The sequence below is a fragment of the Sturnus vulgaris genome, chromosome 2, assembly GCF_052056855.1.
Source record: "Sturnus vulgaris isolate bStuVul1 chromosome 2, bStuVul1.hap1, whole genome shotgun sequence".
Taxonomy (NCBI): Eukaryota; Metazoa; Chordata; class Aves; order Passeriformes; family Sturnidae; genus Sturnus; species Sturnus vulgaris.
In genome coordinates, this window is record NC_142244.1 from 54,114,559 (window position 1) to 54,136,091 (window position 21,533).

General features: G+C 38.1%; 1 protein-coding gene across 3 annotated transcripts; it reads right to left on the reverse strand.

The window, feature by feature from the left end:
* Positions 1 to 222: 222 nt before the first annotated feature.
* On the reverse strand, positions 223 to 16,951 carry SPART (spartin). 3 transcript variants are annotated; one of them, XM_014868913.2, is made up of 10 exons: positions 16,886 to 16,951; positions 11,155 to 11,990; positions 9,835 to 10,032; positions 8,731 to 8,835; positions 6,854 to 6,983; positions 5,882 to 6,076; positions 4,747 to 4,905; positions 4,578 to 4,668; positions 3,536 to 3,596; positions 768 to 1,865 (listed from the first exon to the last, which is right to left on the reverse strand). In XM_014868913.2, exons 2-9 carry the CDS (start codon positions 11,986 to 11,988, stop codon positions 3,536 to 3,538), a joined length of 1,773 nt encoding a protein of 590 aa, XP_014724399.2. In that variant the 5' UTR covers positions 11,989 to 11,990; positions 16,886 to 16,951; the 3' UTR covers positions 768 to 1,865. The 3 variants fall into 3 exon arrangements, with proteins under 3 accessions (XP_014724397.2, XP_014724398.2, XP_014724399.2); XM_014868911.2 differs by lacking the exon at positions 3,536 to 3,596 and having other exon boundaries at positions 223 to 1,865; XM_014868912.2 differs by lacking the exons at positions 3,536 to 3,596; positions 8,731 to 8,835 and having other exon boundaries at positions 223 to 1,865.
* Positions 16,952 to 21,533: the final 4,582 nt, after the last annotated feature.

Below are 21,533 nucleotides of genomic sequence, written 5' to 3' on the forward strand. Positions count from 1 at the left end.
GCAGTCTTTAACTGATTATACAAGCAGGCAAGTGGCAGACTATAGTAACAGAAATTGTTGCAGTGTACTTTGGATGGAACTTTTTAGTTTGAAATATTTAAGCTCTAGTTGATGAGCTTTTTTATACTATAGATATACCCCAATACTGCTATTTTATTACTTCTGAAGAAGTCGTATTTTTTCCACTTATGTATCCATATAGTAGTTTCATATCATAAAAAGTCAAGCACAGATTTTATCTTTATTTCCATAAATCAAAGTTACACTTCAAGTGGTTAGATCCTTTCACATTTCTCACCCTAAGCATACATCTGCAATAGCTACCACAAAATATGCACCTATTACCATTCTAACAGACTGTAGCTGTTACTGTATTTTTTCAATCTTCTACAAATACCACTTGCCAACAACAATTTATAGTTATTTTCTCCATCTATATGAAATGGAGATAAGTTGTAAGTTGTCGGCATTCTGCCTGTTGCAGGTCCAGCCAGTATTAGAATGTGCAGCAGCTTTAAAACTCAATAGTAATGTGTTAAGTAAGTAGCAGCGTCAAAGCATCTCAACAATTTAGTATCTTCAGTTATTTTACACTGTGCTAATAAACAGGATGACAAATCTACAGTGTCTATTCTACACAACTCTTCATTAAAAGGGTTAGTCTTCATAGTCTTTTTAAACACTTCACACCCTTGTGCAACTATGAATTTAATGGAATAAAGATGACGACCGTTAGAACTATTTGTTCAAATATTAAGAGTCTTGCATTAGGAGTTCATGATATATAATCTGAGTCTTTCTGGATCAGCTGAAAAGTACAGAATGCATAGAATTTCATAGTGCCATTTAATATTTTCACAGAAAAATAGTTTATGCAAAACCATACTTATCCTCGTTACATAAAACCCTGAATTTCAAAGAATCTTGGTATATTCCTTATGGCGTCAACTGGAAAATGCATTTTTCTAGACCTGTAAATACCCTCTTTAAGAAAAATGCTTGGTATCTTTGGTTTACTTTTATGCTGGATGAGGAAAAAAAAAAAAAAGACTGAAAGAGAATGACTACTTAATTACCTGAGGTTCATCTTTCATTTCTCCTAACATGAACTTTGGACAAGATCAGCTGCTTTGTAAGTGAAAAGATAAATTCTCTACAAAACAATGAAACACAATGCTTATTTTAGTAGTGCATATTAAATAAGACAAGGCTTGATTAGTGAAACTAATTCTTAAGGATAGTTATGAAGCCATAATTGGTAATTTTACTTGTTCCAGACTTAGTAATCCTACTCTTTCGGTATCACCACCTTCTTTATAAATATAGTGTTACAAAAATATTCACAATAGTATTTCTATATTAATCTATTATTCCATATATTATTTTGAAAAAGTGCTTAAAGAGGCAAGTATATGAACTGCAAACTCATATCCTTCCAGTTGCCTAAAGCTTGATCCAGTTGTTTAAACCCCTTGTTCAGTACAGAACAAGGAGATGACAACTTTCATTTTTCCTACTACAAATGCTCTTCCTACTTTTACATTTTCCTGTCAAATTAAGTAACAGTTGCTTGAAAAGTACAGTGTGACTTATGTTCAGTGTCAGATGAGCAATGTAGTTACTTCTAAATAGGAAATTTCATCTCTAATGTAAGGCTTTGAGAAGTATTTAATTGCTTTCATTTTTTACCCTTCTTCTCAGTATCTAATACTTTATATTCATCTAGCACAGCATGACCAGTTTCCTTTGCAGTTCTCTTTACAACAGATTTGATACCAATATGTTCAATGTTAAATGCTGTAACACCAACATTGATTGCAGAATTCATAGCGTTGTCTGTAGCATGGCCAGCATCCTCTCCATACCTAAGGAAAGAAAGCAGTTTTGTAGATTTGTATACTTAGTATTTTAATCTTCACTGGAATTCTTTTGAGAGCAAAAACTCAGGCATTACCAAGAAAAAATAATAAGCACAGTGCCTGAATGTCTAAAGAATAAAATTAGAATTTATGATGCCATTTGAGTAAAGGCTGCTCCTCTATCAGATAATTGCTCTTTGAAAATATCAGTATGTTTCTCCTCTTTTTCTTCAAGAATGCTTCCAACCTTTCTTCCTTTTTTCCCCTCTAATTTTGAAGAGTAAAAAATGTATCTATAGAATGATAAGAAGGGAGGGGAGAGAAGTTTTGTGCAATAACTAAAGGTTATTTGTCACTTTAGTTCTTAGGTAAAATTCCTACCTCTATATAGAAAGCCAACTGTATCCAATGCAGCAGGGACAGCAGGGCGAGGAGGGGATTCTAGCCCTCTACTCTTGTGAGAACCCCCACTTGGAGTGTTCCATCATACAAAACCCCAAAAGGCTCAACAAAATTATCTTGAGGATGCAATGAAAATTATGAAGAGATAAAAACCTTTGGTCTCTTCCATGGGCTGTAAGTCCAGCTTCTTTATGCTTTAGTGGGAAAGCTGGCTGTCTCAGACTAATGACTCAACTGTGCAGAGAGAGCACAATGAAGGAGGACAAGGGTACAGCGAGGGCAGTAACTCCAACTGTTCTGGGTAGCCAGACATTTCTCCAGAGAGCACTGCAGTCAGACAAACCAGGGCAAAGGGAAGTATTCCTGGCAGCATCAGAATCTCAGCAGTTAGCAGAGTTACTTTTTCCCTGTGCTTGTTACGACCTGAGATTCTTTGAGGACCTCAAGATAAGGCTAGAGAGAAGCAAAGAATATCAAAGAATCCAAAAATCTATAATATATCAGTATAGCATCCTGAGCATGTCGCTGGAACTAACAATGAAACCAAATAAAAAGAATTAGTGGGTTTTCTGTTTTGCCTTTAATTCTCTGATAGAGCAACAGCCTTGAATCATAAACATCAGATTTGCAGGTCAGAGAATAAATCTCACAGCAGAAGTATTTGTCAGTTTGATTAGTCTGTCAATTCGATTATTTTCACCTCAGAAACATCATAAGCCATTATAGTATTAATAAAATAAGTACCCTTATTTAAAGTAAGATTGTAGCTTATCCAGTACAGTAAGACTAACAACTTCTTAATTCTGATAACTAATTTTTTAGTTGCATGCCTGAATTGAATAATTTTTAACTCTTCTTTTTTTTTAAATTGTGCAGATATATACACTGCATCTATTTAAATAGTTTTTAAAAAGGGTAGTAGCATGGGACTTTGGCAGACATATTACTTCTGAAGCTACATTTTCCCCCCATTCCATTCAACATGAATATTATGAGCATCACTTTAAAATTCCATCCACAAGGGTGCTGCAGCTAAATTTTAACCTTTTTTTTTTTTTTTTATTTAGAGACACTGATGGTGCTCCTTTAGCTTTGTTTCCATTAAGTGGAATTAGGCTCATTCACTGGTATTTTGGGTGGCAGATATCTTTGTCACTGAAATAAAAATCAGCTTATGAAAGGGAGATTACGTAAAATTTTAGTAAGGATAGATTTTAAGGATTACATATAAAATATTTTCAATCATATTGCAGTTAGCTGCAACAGGTAGTTACTTATTGTTTTTCAGTCTTAGTGTCTGTGGTCTGCTGATCTCCATATTTCCTATATTTGTATCTAAAACAAAAACATTAATGTGAATGTATGTGAAAAAAATACCAGTACAATTTCTCCTGACACGCCTACTGCAAAAAAACATTGGCAATAAACCACAACTGACTACAACTTTGCTATTTGGCCTCCTATTTGAAATGCATCACAACACAACCCTGAATGCCAATCTGCTTAATACTGTATGCTGATGTTTATCTTGTTACCATTGGCTTGTAGCCTGCATGCACTTTCAGCAATCCTTTTAATACCTCTTTTGCTACACTTATCACCGATTCCATTTAGACTGCTTGCCTCTGCTTACTCTTCACTTTCTATTAAATCTACTGCCCTTTTTGAGAGGGGTGCATTTCATGTTTCATTATTTCAATATATTCCTTTCTTCTCCACAGTATATTCCAGTACATGCATACAGCTTTCATCTTTCCATCAACCTAGAACATCATCTTAATCTCAAATGTTATTGTCCTCTTCCCCCACTATCTTTTTCTAAGAACATCTGTATTCTGCAATTCAAGGCTGTTCTATTATTGCTATATAAGCCTTAGATTTCCTTACAAAATTTTCTTTTTTTGTACTGCCTCACCAAACCTGCTGATAGATGAGGTTCTTTCATTTTTCATAAATTTAGCTAAGTTTGCATAAATTCAGGATTAGAGCTGAGATGTTTAAACCAGTAATTTTTTTCATAATTATATTATACCATAGAGCGAAGATATAAATCTGAACATTATCTGTAACACAGCCTGAAGCTTTAATACTTCTACAAAGAACTAAAGAAAATACTTCCTACAATCATCTATTCATTTCACATTTTTGCATACAGGAGATGGTCGTTACTGTGCACTGATCACCTCATCATGTGCTACATAATTACAGCAAAGGAAGCATTTCAGTTCCCTGCACTTTCATAAGGTTTTTTTTGCCAATATTCAGAGACAATAAAAGTGTGCTGTAGAAGATGAAAATAATAAAAAGGTAACTTACTTGTATTTGACCGTTTTTACAGTCTCAGTTGAAACACTTTTAGCAATGCACTTCGCTGCACTTTCTAAACCTTGCCACACTGTTGAAAACCCTGTAGAAACAGTCAGCGTATTTGAGTTCATACCATTAAAAATAAGCCATTAAAAAAAGTGTAAGGAATTTTTATTACCTTGAACTCCACTTGCTGCTACAACCAGAGCACCATCAAAAGTAGATTTGCCATCTTTATCTTTCTTTAGGGATTCTGGAACTAATTTGCTGCCATGCTTCTTCACGTGTGGAGCCAGCTCCTTTCCAACACAGCTCGCTATAGAACACACTCCTTCAACTACCATAAAACAACAGTATGCAGACTATTTAGTGAGAACACAGAAGATCCTTCTTTAAAAATCTTTACTCTTAATTAACAGGAAGCTTCACTGAAGTTTTAAGTGATGCTTCTATTTAAATATGCTTATATGAAAGACAGAGATTAATCCACATGTAGGTGCCCAACTGATACAGAGTAACCTTATTTTTCAGGTTCTACACAGCTCCAAATCCTAAGAAACGAGGTTGGCTTTGTGACTGAAAAGTGCCTTAAAAGACAGACACATATCTCACACTCAAATTTCAATAAACTGTTTCCACTGCTTTGTTACCCCTAACTTGTAGATAGAGTACAAGCTGCTGCTTTCCTGACTTGTCTTCTGTAGAAGTGTTTCTTTCAAGCATTCCAGCTCTTCAAAGTAGTTTTATAAGATAAGCACAATTTATTTTTAAACTTGGTTGAGTCACTACACAGTAAATATAAACATTATATGCAAATAAATAACAAAATGAAGTTACTGAGAGCCATTGGGGTTGCCAGGCACTTCTGGATACCAGGCCATTTCTATTTTGGTATTTATACATAGTCTGATAGACTTGTTTCAGGTGTGCGTGTTTAAAAATATGCACGCACACATTCTCTTGTAGTACTGTGTGTTAGCAGCCAGTGAGAGTAGAGCTTTTAAAAAACATGGTTATCAACTTACAAAAAGGAGACATCATTTTGAACTAACTGTCTTAAACTTTCAAAAGCATGTCAAACTTATGACTATACAGACTATTTTTTTAGGAAAGGACGTCTCGAGGCCAAGTAACATGTACTAGTCTTAAAGCACATCTCTTACAGGAGATAACTAGGCAGAAACTACTGATCTCTCTATTTTGTCAGGTCAGTATCTCCTCTAGTTTACTGGATAGAGAAACCAGCTTGCATTTTACAAAGTTTTTATTATTTAAGGACTAATTATTATATTCTATGAGATGGAAATTTTTACCTAAGAACTGGCTGACTTTCACAGCTCCTCCAGTAGCCTGTTTTGCTACGTGAAGTCCTTTTGCTACAGTCGGGTTGACTTCCACAGGCTTTTCTTCTGGTTGAATGTGCTCTCGCAGTTTAGAAGCTCCTTTGTGAATAGCTTTACCCGTGTATTCTGCTCCTTTCATTAGGCCCCAGCTGACCCAAGATGCACCTTCAAGGCAAAAATTGTTTTTCTTAGTATGTACAATTTTACGGACTCTGATTCCTTCAGCTATCCCTCCTCTGTCTCTGCAAAACAGGAATGTTTAGAAACATTCCTGATTACAGTCTGCAATTATATTCTCCCCTGAATGGGACAGCACAGAAGTCCTGCAGTAATTTCTGCACCTGTACCACCACGTTTTACATTGATTTTATTTAATATAACCAGCCCACATCCAAATGTCAGCCTAATACAGATACTCAGTTTTTTAATGGATATGCAAGCACCAGCTGAGTCAGAAGTGATAGAACTGCACATCTCAATGCTATTAATACGCAGGAAAACATACAACCCCAAGCCTCTAGCCCTCCTTGCAGATTCATATTTATTATAATCAGCTGGTCATCATTAGTATATTCCTAAAGTTCTCAGAGGAAAAAACCCACATGTTTATCTTCAGAAATCACAACAGATGCCTGCTGTAATATGTGTTCATACAGGGATAAAATTGTTCTGTCACAGTGCTTTGAGTCTCAGCAGGTGATATTCTAACAGAGTCAAATGAGGAGCCAAACTTATTTGCAATGAACAAACTGCTGGCAATGGGATTTATATTTTGCATAATTTTTATAAAGCTCATCAAGGCATCCTTTAGCGGATCAACATTAGAACTAGTGAACAACTACTTCTGATCACTCAGTTTCTATCAGGACAGATGTAGTTAGATGAAAATACTATTCACATGTCACTCACATTGGTTTCTATTCAACACAGTCCCCTTATTACCTGACAAGATTCCATGGGCAACTTTCTCACTCCATTCTGGTAACTCTTTCTGATCTTCTGCTTCTTCAGGTTGTGGCTGGATATGTACAGTCTGAGGCAAGTGAACTGTATCACTAGAGGCTTCAGAAGGCTGACAAGTGAAAGCAAACATTTGAGCATCGACTTTGCAACATATCATCAGTATTTCTGGTTTAGATCATACACATCCATTATCAAATAATACTAAAGTTCTTCATGCCTTGGGTAAGTGTACAGAAACTCAAGCTAAATTTAACACTCAAATTACTTTTTCCACAGAAATCCTAGACATCAAAAAAAGCTTATCAGACAGGTCAGCTTTTTTGTACACATTTTTCATCCAGCTACAATGAAAAGATCTGCTTGCCAATGCAGCCATATGGCCAAATAGCTAAGCAGGGAAAATTTATGGTATTAGTTCACCAGCAAAACAGATAAGTGACTGTCCATCTCTCATTGTTATCTTCTCTGACAGAAGTCAACTCTGTTGTTATTCAGCATGGGAACTTCAGTCTTTGGTTAGAGAATCCAGCTGCACTAAAGGAATGCAGCTGTTGAGGTTGTTTTGTTCCTCATCCTTTCCTCCCAAATTCAAAAATAAAAGAGATTATTCATGCTGTGTGCTGTTGCTGCTTTTTCAGACTGGCACAGCCAAGGAAAACATCACATTGTGCACAATACTGGCCCCTATTTAAGGCTGGGTGGACAGGTTCTGTGCTACTTCATGTCAAACTCTACAGTTTCTGGAGGAGATGTTAGTCATTCAAACACAGCAACCACTACCACAGGCTGCTTAGCACTTCTAAAATGTGTAACATCACTTTACACAGTTCCCAGACAATGTATAATTAAACTTTAATTACAGAAACCTAAAAAATTTGTAATAGGTTTAAATTTTTGTTAAGAGAACCTTTCCAATGTAAAGTAAATAAACCCTCCAAACATTTCAAATATTGTTAGTTAATGACAGAAAGAAAAAACATTTTTGTTTAGTCTAGAAGAGTCTAAATGAGAGCATTTATAGATTAAACCCATAGGCAGATCAGAATACACAATACAGAATGGTATTTGCAGTTACAGGGAATTCTTAAAATTCCCCTGAAATATCTACTGGATATGAAACATTGCACATAGCTGAATGTTGTAGTAAAACCAACATTAACAGGAGAGAGTAGATTAAACCTTAGGAAGTTGCTACCCAGAGGGTTAACAATGTATCAATGATATGTACTACATCATCATTTACTCCTGCACAGCAATGTCAAATTTGGAGCTCAAGAAATGTCTTCAGCATGTGACCAAAACACTCTGAGGGCTGGGCAGGAGAAATTACCTAAATAAACAGCTAAAGGTTAAAAAAATAAAAAAAAAGAACTACTGAAAAACCAAACTATGTTCCAGATGTAATTTAGTTACGCCATAGGTTGGGGCACTATATAGAAAACCAGCCAACAAGACTTTGCACTAAGGAGCAAAAGTGGATTCTCTAATAAAAGAGGGGACTCAGTGCTGTAATTATATTAAATATAACTAGTCAATTATATCCTTATGATTACCATGTAAAACAGATACATTAAATGGCCATCAGACTAGGCTTTGGAATACTTGTACTATATCAGTTTTTAGAACTTCAGAAATATGCTGATTTGAAAAATGTGGCAGGCTGCAGTAACTGAATTGGTTTTTGACAAGAAACCAAACAACAACAATACAAAAAAGCCACCCAATAAAAAAATAACCACAGGACACAGCATGCACAGCTGCTGTCAATCAAATCAGCAGTTCTAACATGCATTTCAATGACAACCTTTTTTTTTTTTTTGTTCAACTACAGGATTTTGGAATGTCCTGGGATTTACCTGGACTTTGTTGCCAGACTTCTGTTTAAATTTATCTTCAAAATGTGCTCTCTTAGTTGCTGTGAGCTCTGAAGGTAACCCTACTCTCTCATGGGATCCTGGCACCTGCGACATCGTATCAGGGAACATTAACAAAACCACAAAGTTTTAGGGAAATAAGGAACTAATAAGATACCCAGTTTGAACTACTTCTACACAGGAAAAAAGACAGAATTTTATCCAGTGAGTCAGTATCACATAATTCTGTAGTACTTTCCCTGTTTAAATAAAAATTAGTGGCCTTCCTGTGCCAGTGAAATTCCTTGCTGAACTCACCAGGATTTACACCACAACAGAACTCCACCCTCATGGGATGCTCCAAACTGGTCCTTCATCATCATTGCATGCACATTTTGGCGATTCAACAAATTCTTGCATGAAAAGATTTAATCATGCTAAAAATCTTTTAGGTAGTTATTGATTACCACTCTTCTTGAAATGATGTTTCAGGGCTCTTAGAGTAATACTTTCCACTTTGCTACAAATCACTGAATTTCATTGCACATTTGTTAGACTACGGGGGTTTTTTTTGGTTTTTCTACCTATCAACATCTCAATATCTGGTGCAATAAGGCACTAGATTTATCTGCTTTGAGATCCCATTGGAAGGCAGATTTTAGATGTACTTACTATTTTCACAGATCTTCTCTAAGGCAGCTTAAGATTCTTGAACGGTAAACACATTTGGGCAAGAATGGCATCACCAAAACTACACAAGGAGTTGTGTGCATGCACACGTAAGGAAAAGCATGCTTTCACCTGAATACATAATTTCATTTTGGGCCCTATGTTCTTTTTCGGAAAAATACAGAAAATTTAAAAACTTGTCTAAAATTCCACTCTGCTTAAAATTCGGTATTTTAAAATTTCTGTAGTCTCATCTCATAAGACCTACAGTTTCATTACAAAACTGCTTTATCATGGCTACTTTATCTACTTCTCATGGATGAGTTTACCAACCAAGACAAAACTCGGTCTTTTTACACAACTAAATGTAAATGTGAGAATCTATCAATGATTTACACATTACCTTATTGGCTTGTAACAGACTGCCCAGAAATTTACCTGGATACGTAGGTCAGACATTTGTTTCAAGAGATCCTCAAACAGCTCTCTGTCAGCTGCTGGAAGTTCTGAAGACAGCACAACTCCTACATAGGACCCTGGTATTTGGGACATTGTGTCAGGGAACATGTAGACCCCAGTATTGCAGCACAGAACAGGAGACTGGGTACACATCAGAGGATACAACCAGTCACAAACCTAGGGAAAACAAGTACATAGAATCAAAGGATGCTTTTAAAAAGAAAGATAGGCAGAACATACTGATATACACCATAAACTTGATTTTCCACAAAGTTTCTAATGGAACCTTTTGCTGATGGCAGTGGGGTTGGAATTAAATTATCTTTATGGTCCTTTCCAACTCAAACTGTTTTATGATTCTGTGATGAAAAATAAAAAGCCTTATACCATCTTGAAAAAAAGAAAAAAGAAAAACAATCCCCATGTGATTCTGGAACTATCACTATTGATTAGTTCTGACAGTGTAATATAGAGAAAATACTGATTTTCACAGGACTAGAATTCAGGCTGGTACCCTCTTAACAGGTCTCGTCTTGAGGCCCAGATAAAAAGAACTGCCAAACAGTCAGGACTCACCCTGCCTGTCCCACTCTGGAGATCTCAGGACAGGTTTGTATGACAGGCCAAATAGAAATGCATGGCTGTCACTGGCCTACTGTTGAAGACTGCTAACATGAGTGGAGCTGAACCAGCAGACTCCAAACCAGGATCCAGCAGACCCCAAACCAGCCAATCCTAGCAGTAACAAGCAGATTCAAATTCAGAATCCAGACCAACAACACAATGTTCATTACAGAACATGCCCACATGAAGCAAGTTAAGACTAAAAAAGTAAAAATAATGCATACTTTTGTATTTGTAGTTTTGAGTCTGGATTAACATGGACCCTCAAACTGCAAATTTTCCATTGTCATAACTGCAATACCTTATCACTAATTGAGAATGAAGTGGGCAGCACTCAACCCCATTCTATCCTGATTTGTTACAATAGGTGAATCAAAATGTCTTCTCTATGTGATGAAAGAAGACAATTTTATGAAATGGTGTTAAGTCCTTTACATACTGGAATTCACCAAAACAGTGAGCACTTGAAAACCCTGAGAAGACACAGAGATGCTTTTCACAGAAAGAGTTGCAAAAGTGTGTACTTGCAGAAAACCATTTCTGCAACACCTGTAACATCCTTTGTATTAACATAGGGATATTAAGGCTCAGAAGAGCAAGCACCTAAGACTGCCTGTTAGAGCTTTATGACAGTTCTTGACTTTTAATTAAAGGAGAAAACTATTTTTCTGTTACCTGAAGAAATGCTGGTGGACGATTCCGAGCAGCTTCACTATCCGTATCTAAGAACTTCACAATGCGCAGATATCCAGGATATGAAGGAGCACTAACCTGCCCATCAGGAGTCACAAAAAATATCTGTACTCCTTGGGGAATTAAGATCAACTCATCTGCATCCACTCCCAGGTTTTCCAGGGGAGGTGGCTGAGTACATTTGTTGTTGTAGTAGTCCTCACTGACAGAAGAAAACTCCCCGGAGTCTGTGCCGTAGGATACAGTAAAGTGGCCATTGGTAGCTTGAGGAGTATAGGCAGGAGGTGCTTCGTTTGGCAGACAAAGAGGTTTTGCAGATGATGGACTCATAGCTGGAATTTGCCCCTGACTCACAGCTGCAACAACTCCATCTGCTGCAGGCGGCTGACTTGGTACAAGCAGAGAATTAGGGGGAGGGGGTCTTTCTGGCTTTTCTTTGGAAGGAATGGAAGGGTACAGCTTGGGCACCCCAGGAGGGGTATCCATCATAGCAGGAGATGCTTGTACTGGTGGGGTGTTTTGCTCTAGACTGCCGAGTCGAGCACGAACATTTTGCAGGGTCTCCTTCATCTTCTGTTGCATTTGCCTGGCAGACTCCCACTGGGACCCTACACATGCAGGTCCCTCTGATGGAATGCTAACTCCTCGGAGCAAGTGGTCAAGCCCTTGCTCATAGTAACTTCTTGCCTCTTCCCTCTGGCCCAGTTCATCTGTGTTCAGTCCTTTATTGATAAAAATAAAGGCTTTCCTGTACTCTTCATTAATGGCTTTAATATTTGCATCTTCTTGCGTAACCGGATCCCGCAGTTGTTCCATTACTGCAATTGGAAAAAAATCAATAAGAATATACAGACATAAAGCCAAACAATGTTTACCTTAGAATAAAATGTCTTCTTAATGATGACCCTACTGCATGTATTAGCAGACATCTATCTTGTTGCTTGGAACAGAGTCTGATATGTTATGGTTATCTCCCAATAACATTCATATTTAGCGGACATGATTCCAAGACAGCAAGGAATCTATAACCATCAAATCTAGTTACATCACAGATATTTATTTCTTAAACATCAGAAGAACATGGACATGCCTGACACTAAATTTTCCATCTTCAAGATCAGCAGTAAACAAGATGAATAAACAAATAGCTTTAAAAATCTGACTTTTCCAAAAACATCTCTAAGGTATTAAAAAATTCAGTTACCATTTTGTCTATTTAAATAAAGGCTGAACTTACAAACAGCACATTTCCATTTGAATAATTTAAGAAAGAACACCCAACAGATTTTTAGATCTTGATCAACTAACATCAACACACAGAACTGTGAAATACTTTGAACAATTCAAAGCTGTGCTTTACAAAATAAAAACATGGATTTACTTATTTCCTTCACAGTGTTTATAGAGTGAGAAAAAGCAATTGGTGTTTTACACTCCTTGCTCCTCTGGTGACAAAAATTGGAAGTACCAATATGTACAAAAGTTTGCAGGTTCCACTTCTGTTTTGGAATGTATTTCTCAAACTGCCTCATGTATTCAACAGAAGAGCACAAAAGAATCCAGTAGGTTTGTTTGAATTCTAAAATGTATTAACTTATTGTTTTAACTGTATGCAGATTGTTGGTCTTGGCCAAACACAGGAAATACAATTAATTCCAATGAATTTGGGTTTGGTTTGTTTGTTTGTTTTTTTTTCCCTGGCAGCCTTGAGAGGTATTGTTAATTCAGGAAAATCAGGCAATTATACTAGAAGAGAATAATGATTGTGGACAACAAAAATGGGACACTATATTAAATTAAAGATCAGTTATGTTCAAGCAAAACCATGATTCTCTGCTGTAAGGCAGATGAAAGAAAGGAGACATCTGTCAGTCACAATGATTGACTTCTTAATAAGCCAAAGAAAACATGGGGTTAAGTAAAATCCAAAGTGCAAAAATAAAAATACTTCCATTACATGGGCAGAAGCATTAATACCACCATGCAGGTCATTGGTGAGAATTCACACACTGAGTCACACTCAAACAAGCTGTGCCAGAAGAGGAAGAGGCGGGCAGGCTACTGCTTTTTTCCTGATGAATCAATCACTCATCCCTAGAAAGGTGCAAGTTTGGCTTACCAAGGCAATATAATAAAGGCTAAGAGATTGGATTAGTCTCTACAAATATAATGCATGAAAAGAAAGTAAATCAGTAAAGAAAAAATAATTAAATCCAAATTTGTAATAAAATCCTGAAATAGTACCTACATTTCAGTTTACTTAATGTCTCTTCCTGTTTTAGACAATCAACAAACCAAAGAAATGATCTGGAAAATATCCTTCCTCTACTCCAACAAAACCAGAGAAACTTAGGAAGTGCAGGACATGAAAAAAATTTAAAGAGGCAAAGAATGCCGTGTTCTACTCCCGTGCTCTTTATAATCAAAATGCAGACAAAATGCAGATGATTGATGCATCTGCAGTCACACAACAGAAGTGCCATGTAATCTGGGAGGCATCTGTTCTTAGGATGCTACAGAATCCAATTTCACATAAAAGTCAAGATGTGTTTCAGCACAGTAACAGACACATAGCTCAGAATGTAGCAAGGGTGGTCTGAGAAGGCAGCACAGGGGTGGGTCAGCAGCAACTCAAGTCACCAGCTTCGCTGCCCATCATGCAGCAAATTTTGGGCTGGAGATTGAATACAGTCACTTGTTGCCAAGAGGCTCAGTATCTTTAAGCTAAAGAACAACATTGGCATAAGTGTATATTTACTAATCACCAAGACATCACGTTTAGAAGTTAAAAGTATTCTCCTGACCAGCACAACAGCAAGCAATTAGAGTAAAAGCAATTGGAAAGAACTCCTTACAAGGCTGTGAATATAGCTGAATCCTTATAGCAAAAAAACCCTGATGACAGCCAAACCACATCACTGTATGTCAACACTTGTATTTACTATTGAAAAATCCACTCTTCCTTTTAAGTAGGGCATGAAGATGAAAACCAGCTTAACAGTAAATAACTCTGATTTGAGAATTGTAGGTTCCTAAAACACAGAAAATGTTTAGAAGAATGAGACGGACAGAAAAGTTTAATCTGTCATCACAGTTTACTTCTCTATTGAGCAAAATATACAGGTTTGAGACTTTTAGTGCCTGTGTCCCCAAGCCCATATAAAGTCCCGTCTCAAGGCTTGTAGTAAATGATTTATTTGTGTGAACACAATTGCAATATAATAGTCCCCTTTGCCCCATGTTTATTGATTTGTTTTTTTTCTGGCTGAGGCTAATGCAAAGATAATTTACAGATTTCAAATCATTCTTCTGATAGTGATTGTTAGCATACAACAAGAAGAGACATCAAGTAAAATCCTAACTGTATTTCAACTTAATATGTAATTGATGTATTCTTCACTGTATAGTTCTCATCCTGACAGCAGCACTGCTCTTGCTAAAGCTCAGTCTTTACTGACACTAGAAAAGTCTGTAAGGAAATGGAGATGTCAGCACCATCAGGGTCCACACAGCACTGGTGTATGGCAGAGCTACAAAAGCTGGCTCAGGAACTCTGATTGTCTGAAACATCCCAAATCTGCAGTATATGTGCAGCGTGGTTACCTCCAAATAATGCATTTGGTTGGCAGAGCACTTGGAAATGGAGGAAGGACTTTACAGTAGATTTCAAGCTAAACATGTGATAACTAAAAGCCCAAAGAACTGAATTTCATTCATTCTTAGTGAACAAGAATATTCCTTGGATATGATTAGATTGCTATTCAAATGTTCTCTTTCAGAGAATATTTGTTCTTGCGTTGTGAGGGAGCAATTAGATAAGCTTATTTAATACCATCCATTCTTTTATATTAGTTTTAATCAGTTACTATTATTTGCAGTATACAATCTTAATATAACATGTACGTGTCCTGCATGTTTTAATATTTATCTATAATCCACTTCTGTACAATGCTGAATCTTATTTCCTCTGTTTTAAAGCTGTAAGGAATGGAAAAGTGTGTATTTCTGATTATTGAGAGCACTGCAAGCCTATCTTTGGCCCTATGGCCTGTTCAGATGAGCCCAGACCTGTACCATTTAGTGTTAATCAAGATTCAGAGGGACTTTTCTCAGAGAAAGCCAGTCCAAAACTGTGATAAGTGCTAAAGGGCACTGTAGATAATCACAGATCAATCCAGCACTTGAGACCTTTTTCTTTTATTAGTCCATATATTCTGTGTTTTTAAGTGACTTGACCAAGGGAGGCTACAGTGCAACAATGAAACTTGAGTTTGACATTGTAAACTAACATCTCAACCATCCTTCCTCTGAAGCAGCAACGCCCACTTCATTGAAAAGTAATGTATATTAACGAAAATACAGGTCAATGGTGGATCTCAGTGCTAGACTGTAAACATGAAGTCTAAGGCTTACTAAGAGGATTAAACAGCCTGACTGACAGAGGTAGGATACACTTGCCAACTCACTATTTTTAAAAGAGAGTAGGAGAGGAAAACACAAAACAAATTTTAAAAAAACCCCAAACTAAAACACCCTTAATCCAAGAGTTCTTCTTCTTTGTCAACTGTTTTTCTCTCAGTCACCAATTAAGAAATACCATGCAAACACGATTATTTAAGCCTTATTTCTGTATGAAAAGAGTAAGTAAGGAAGTATTAGTAACTTTCAAGAATTTAAAGAATTAAATGGTACCTAGAATATAAACTAATATAAGCCAAGTACTAGCTAATAAATTTAATTTAAATAAGCTAAAAGCATAAAAAGGTAATTTGTTTAGAGAAGCCTTTAAATTTTTCATTAAGTGGTGGCCTACTGCTAGTTTTTAAGCAAAGAAAAAATATTGTAAGGCTAGACAATATCACAGACTAGACAACAGAAATAATTAGTGATATTAAAGTAATTCTTACTCTCAAAATTACCACATACTTCAGTAAACTGCCTTCCTCTGACATTTCAACCTACACCTTATTCTCAGGCCATCCTAGCACCTACTCAGCCAGCACTTCTAATCTTCCTCATCTACTGCTGTTTTAAGATGGTTTCTGTGCAAATAAAAGAGCTTCCTTCTTGACTCCTTGGTCTGTGCCCCCATCACGAGCTGTCACCACAAAGTTTTCAGGCCCCGGGTGCCCACTTGTCACTTCTCTGGAAGAGAAAGCAGAAACGCGGTGGGGCAGTAATGCCCTTCATCCCGCAGCTCTGCTGCCCAGCACTGGCGTTTCTCGCGGCACCGAAGCACAAAGACATTGTACTAGCATTCCAAAACATTGCAAGATCGTCATGGAAAATTCAGCGTTATGTAAGACTGCTATTTAATACTGTTTCATTAGCTGTGTGTGCCTGCAGGTTTCTATCACTACCAACGTTTTGCCAGATTCAAGAAACTCAAAACTGTCTGACACGAATCCTTTAAAAACAAAACAAAAACAACAAAATAAAAGCAGCAGTTTTCACAAGCAGTCCGACAAACAGCCTCTCAACACATCCAATACATTATTTACCAAGGGGGTTACTTCAACCTGCCCGGACCGCGGCCCTCTCCGTCGCTCCCTCCCACCACCTGCCCGCGGGGGCTCTCGGCTCGCCGCCGCCCGGCCCCGGCCCCGGCCCGCTCCGGTGCCTCCCGCGGCCTCCCCCTGCCCGCCCCGCTACAACCCGGCTCCGCAGGGACCCCCTAGAGCCCGGCAGGGCCCAGACCCCCCTTCCGCCTCACCGAGTCGAGCGCCTCCGCCGCGCTCAGCCGAGCCCAGCCCCGCCTGCGCCGCCTCCGCCCGGGTCAGGCGGCAGCGGGCGGGGCCGGAGGGCCGGGCCTCATCACTTCATGAATAGCGCTGAACTGTGCAGTTTGCCCTGGGCTTTGGTGTTGTTTTTGTGGTTTTGCGCTTGTCTGTTTTTATTTTGTTTCTGTGAGTTGGTTTGTTTGTTTGGGGTTTTTTTGCGGGTGGGAGGTTGGAAGGCCACACAGAAGATCTAAAATGAAAACTTGAAAATGTGGAGTTAGAAAGCAGCGCGTCTCACACTGTATCCCTAATTAAACTTCTTCTATTTTGGGGTTTTTTTTGTTTTTTTAAAAATAAATGCTCTTGATGTTTGGGAGGAACAGAGGTCTGCGTGTTGGTTTCACTTCGCTATAAATTAGTTTCGCAGGGAACATGGAAGATCGCTTCTCTCTTGTCTTGTGGTTTCTGTGGCTCACACCACCATCATGGCAAACTGAAATATAATGCACGGCCCTGGTGATACCATGGGTTCTTCTCCTATTCTTTTTCAGTAGCCGAGTAGCTTTGCCATTTGTAAGGAATTGAGTTAGTAGTTTAAATCCATATATCTCTTCATCTTTTATAATAATTGTAACTCTAATTTAGCTGTATATGTATATACATGTGTGTACAAAAGCACATATACCCAAATTCTAGTGATGGAGTTGGTATGAATATCCAAAAAATGGAAAAATAAGACCTAAAAGCTATCATTCTGAAGTCTCCCCTTTCATGTCATGTTTTCACATTTCATTTTGATTGTTATTTTAGTTGTGCCAAAGAGGCAGGCTGCACTGATCAAGGTTGTATTTCCAAAGGTGGCTGGTGACATTTATCAGCCTGGGCAAGCTGGAGCTGGTTGCTGCTGTAAGTGCTGGGCTGTGGGAGGGGGGAACTGCATTTGTGCACTGCTGCTGTGAAAGAACAAAAGAAAAATGATCTCAACATCCAGCACTTGCCTTAAACACTCATGTTCTCAGTCAGACATGCTGCGTTCCAGCCCTGTAAGGGCTCACTAACTTGCTTTCTCAGGTACTGTGTGTATATACTGACCGTGAATCAACCTTTAACACACTCAGGCCCACAGACAATAAGAAATTAATAGTAAATATGGACTTTAGGTAGTGGCAGCCCTGTCTGGCACTGCCTTTGGTAGATGGGTTTACCTCTTCATTTAGCTCCAAAGTATCTCTGGAAACTAGTCACATATTGCAGTTTCTAGCACAACATTTTTTTCTAGGAATTTTCTGTTCCAAACTTTTCATGTGCCCACTCTTCAGTCCTTTCCCTACTGCCAAGAAACAGAGAGCAACCTGAAAGAGAGAAAGTTGTCCAGAAATAAGGGAGAGTTCCTCTTTCTGAACAGCAGTGATGATGAGAGACAAGCTGTCCATGAATCAGGGAGGGTTCCTCTTTCCAAACAGCAATGAGGACGATATTTGTATGCGAAGCAGAGTATAGACAATGAGGGTTTGGACTGGTGGAGAGGGCCCTAAACATTTGTTTAAACAGATGGTAGTTTGCACTCAGGTAACTAGATGCCACTGGATTATGTTTATCATTTATACACGAAGCTTACAAGGAAATAAAAAAATGTTTTTATAACAAAATGTAATGTTCTCTTGTGAAGCAGGGCTGCGAGACAACAGAAGGACTTTTAAAGTTTTTTTAACTATGCAGAGGGTACCCCTTTGCCAATTTTTTTTTTGTGGGAGCAAACCTTGGGAGGTCCAGAAGTTGATGAGGGGCACAGCAGTGTCAGAAGTGAGGGAGGGATGAGCAGCACAGGTAAGTACCAAGGCTGTGCTCTGAGCTGTTATAGGAACACATGGGCACATGTGCCCTGACAACCTTTCCTTCCACCAGACACTGCTCTGCTGTATCACTCCCCACCTCACAGGGCAGACTGTATCTGCTGTGAATTTATATAAGCCCTAGTACTTTTGCTTTAAGTCAGAATTAGACTGAGGGGTGAATTGCTATCATGACATGTTCCCTCCTACAGCTATAGAAGTAAACTGCTTTTGCCTCACCTGAATCTGCAAATTTTAAACTGTTTGTTTTTTCTGTAAGTTTTCAACTTAATTTGTAGATGCTAATTCTGCTCATAGTAAGCTATATCTTTAGTGATATCAATCTTAACATCCACTGTGGGCTTGCTTAATTTTTGTCTCCACTTTCATAAAAATATTTTCCTCCAAATATCTCCTTTTATGCTTTAATAACGTAAGGTTTTATGCAAGCTAGGCAATTTCTGTGAATACATCTGTATTAAGGTATATAGGCATGTATATGTATCTCCAAGCTATTTAAACGTCACAAACAGTAAAATCATAGTGGGAATCTCAAACTAACCTATAAATGCTAACAAACCTTGCGGAGTGAGGCTGTGAGTAAAAATGATGTGAGAATTCTCCCAAACCACTTTGTCATTTGCAAATAAATTTCATTGACTCACACCAAATGCCAGTACAGCTGTAACCTGGTTACACATCCGATGGGAATCAGGCTGCATAGACAGAGTGCTGTTAGGCAGCAGCCCCTGAATCCCTGATGGAAGCACAATAAATGATTGTTGTGTGGGTACAACTGAATATGTAATTATTCCACAGCTCCTAACGACAGTAAAAACTTTTGTGGTAGATGAATGATCTCACTGTGATTATTACCTTTTTCCTGACTTCAAACTCCATAATCATTTGTGGAAAATCTATTCTGAGGCTAACTGAGGAAACAGCAATAACAGCTGTTTGACAAAGGTAGTATTACACCTTTTTTTAATTATGCCAGCCACTGACCTCAAACTGAACTGGCACTTTATTAAGGTGCAAGAACATATCTTCAGCATCTCTGTGCAGTGTTGACAGCCTTGAGCTACGAGGAGGGATAATGCACTTAGAGCAGACAAGTATGAAACATCTGTAAAAGCACCTACAGCCTGAGATTATTCCATCTGGGATGGCCAGCCCCAAAGGGTGGTGGAATAACCTGGCTGTTACCAGTACAGCCCTGGGAAGAAGGAGGCTCTAATTCAAAGAAACAGATCTGGGTCCAGACAGCATCTGTGCACTGCATTTGGCCATGTGCCAGGCTGCTGCCATCCTGTGCAAGGTTTTTCCCTGCCTTTGGTGGGAGCAATTATTTGCATGTGTGTAATTACTAAATGCTGTCTCCCCAGTCTGCTGTATTCTTGTGTTGTACCTACAGAGCAAGCACAGAAAACCAAGACCATTTTGTGGGACCCCAGATTTAACATTTCTGACTGTTGGAGATACTACAAAGTATCTACTACTCAAGTTTGGCCTAAGGAAAACGTTTCTGGAAAGGGATCAAAGTCGTCTTGGAGGGTCTGCTGATGGGGATAGCAATGGGAGAACAAGACAGACAGATGATGGACCAGCTTAATTTGACTGTGAGTTCAGTTTGTTTATTCAGCATTACATAAACTGAGTTGACAAAAATGGTCAGAAGAGGAAATATCAGGGAAATATCTGGCTCTGTAAAGACTAGTGGTAACAAAGCTCTTCTCTTGGATGGTTTATAGGTGCTGGGACAGACCACAACAAAGCTGGGCACCACAAAACTCAAGTTATTCACACATGTTGATACAATACTGAGATGCTGGTTGTTCAGTTCAGAGGAAGAATAAGTTCAAATGTTGATGGAGTGACTGGTCCATTATGCCCCCTTTGTGGTGCTTTGAATAGTGGATACTTTATTAGATAGCAGCTACATGGTTCCCAGAATGATTTGACATACTGTCAGACTGTAAAAGGCAGTAGAGGTGTTGAAATATATTTCTTTCAGCACCGAAGTTGGAAAATTATACTGCTGTGAAAAAAGAGAGACTCTTGAGGGGCACTTTGCACTTTGTAAGTGCAGGAGTGAATTTGTATACAACTAATAAATAATACTGAATTATGACATTTATCCTGAGTTTCTTGGTTGTTGTTTTACAGGTTTTTTGAAGGGGGTAGAAGGCTATACAGAAGATTAAAAATGCAAGATTGAAAGTGCAGTGTTAGAAAGCAGAGTATCTTTTACTTAATCCATAATTAAATATATATTTTTTAATACTCTTGATGTTTAGGAGAAACAGAGGTCTGCATCAATATGCATTTCACCATAAATTATTTTCTCTGGGAACATGAAAGGTAACTTCTATCTTCTGGTTTCTGTGGCTCACACCACCATCAAGCACTAATATGTCAAACTGAAAACTAACGTATAGCACCACTAAAATCAAGTGTTGCTTTTCCATGTTATTCCATGTCCAAGTGGCTCTGCCTTTGTGATAAATTGAGTTAGTAATTTGATTGCATGTAGTCTCTTTGTCTTTTAATAAGAAGCTGTAATTCCAATTAGCTGTATGTGTGTGTGTGTGTGTGTGTGTGTGTGTGTGTGTGTGTGTGTGTGTGTTTACACAAAAGCACATAAACCCAAACTTGACAGTGTGATATTCCAAAATTATACCAGCAGAATTAGGGCCTTGTGATATACTACATGTAAAAATAAATTTCATCAAGATTTTACTACAGATGATGTAGGGGAACATCTGTTTTCCTAACGATTTAGATGAGGCAACCTGCAACCCTGCCCATG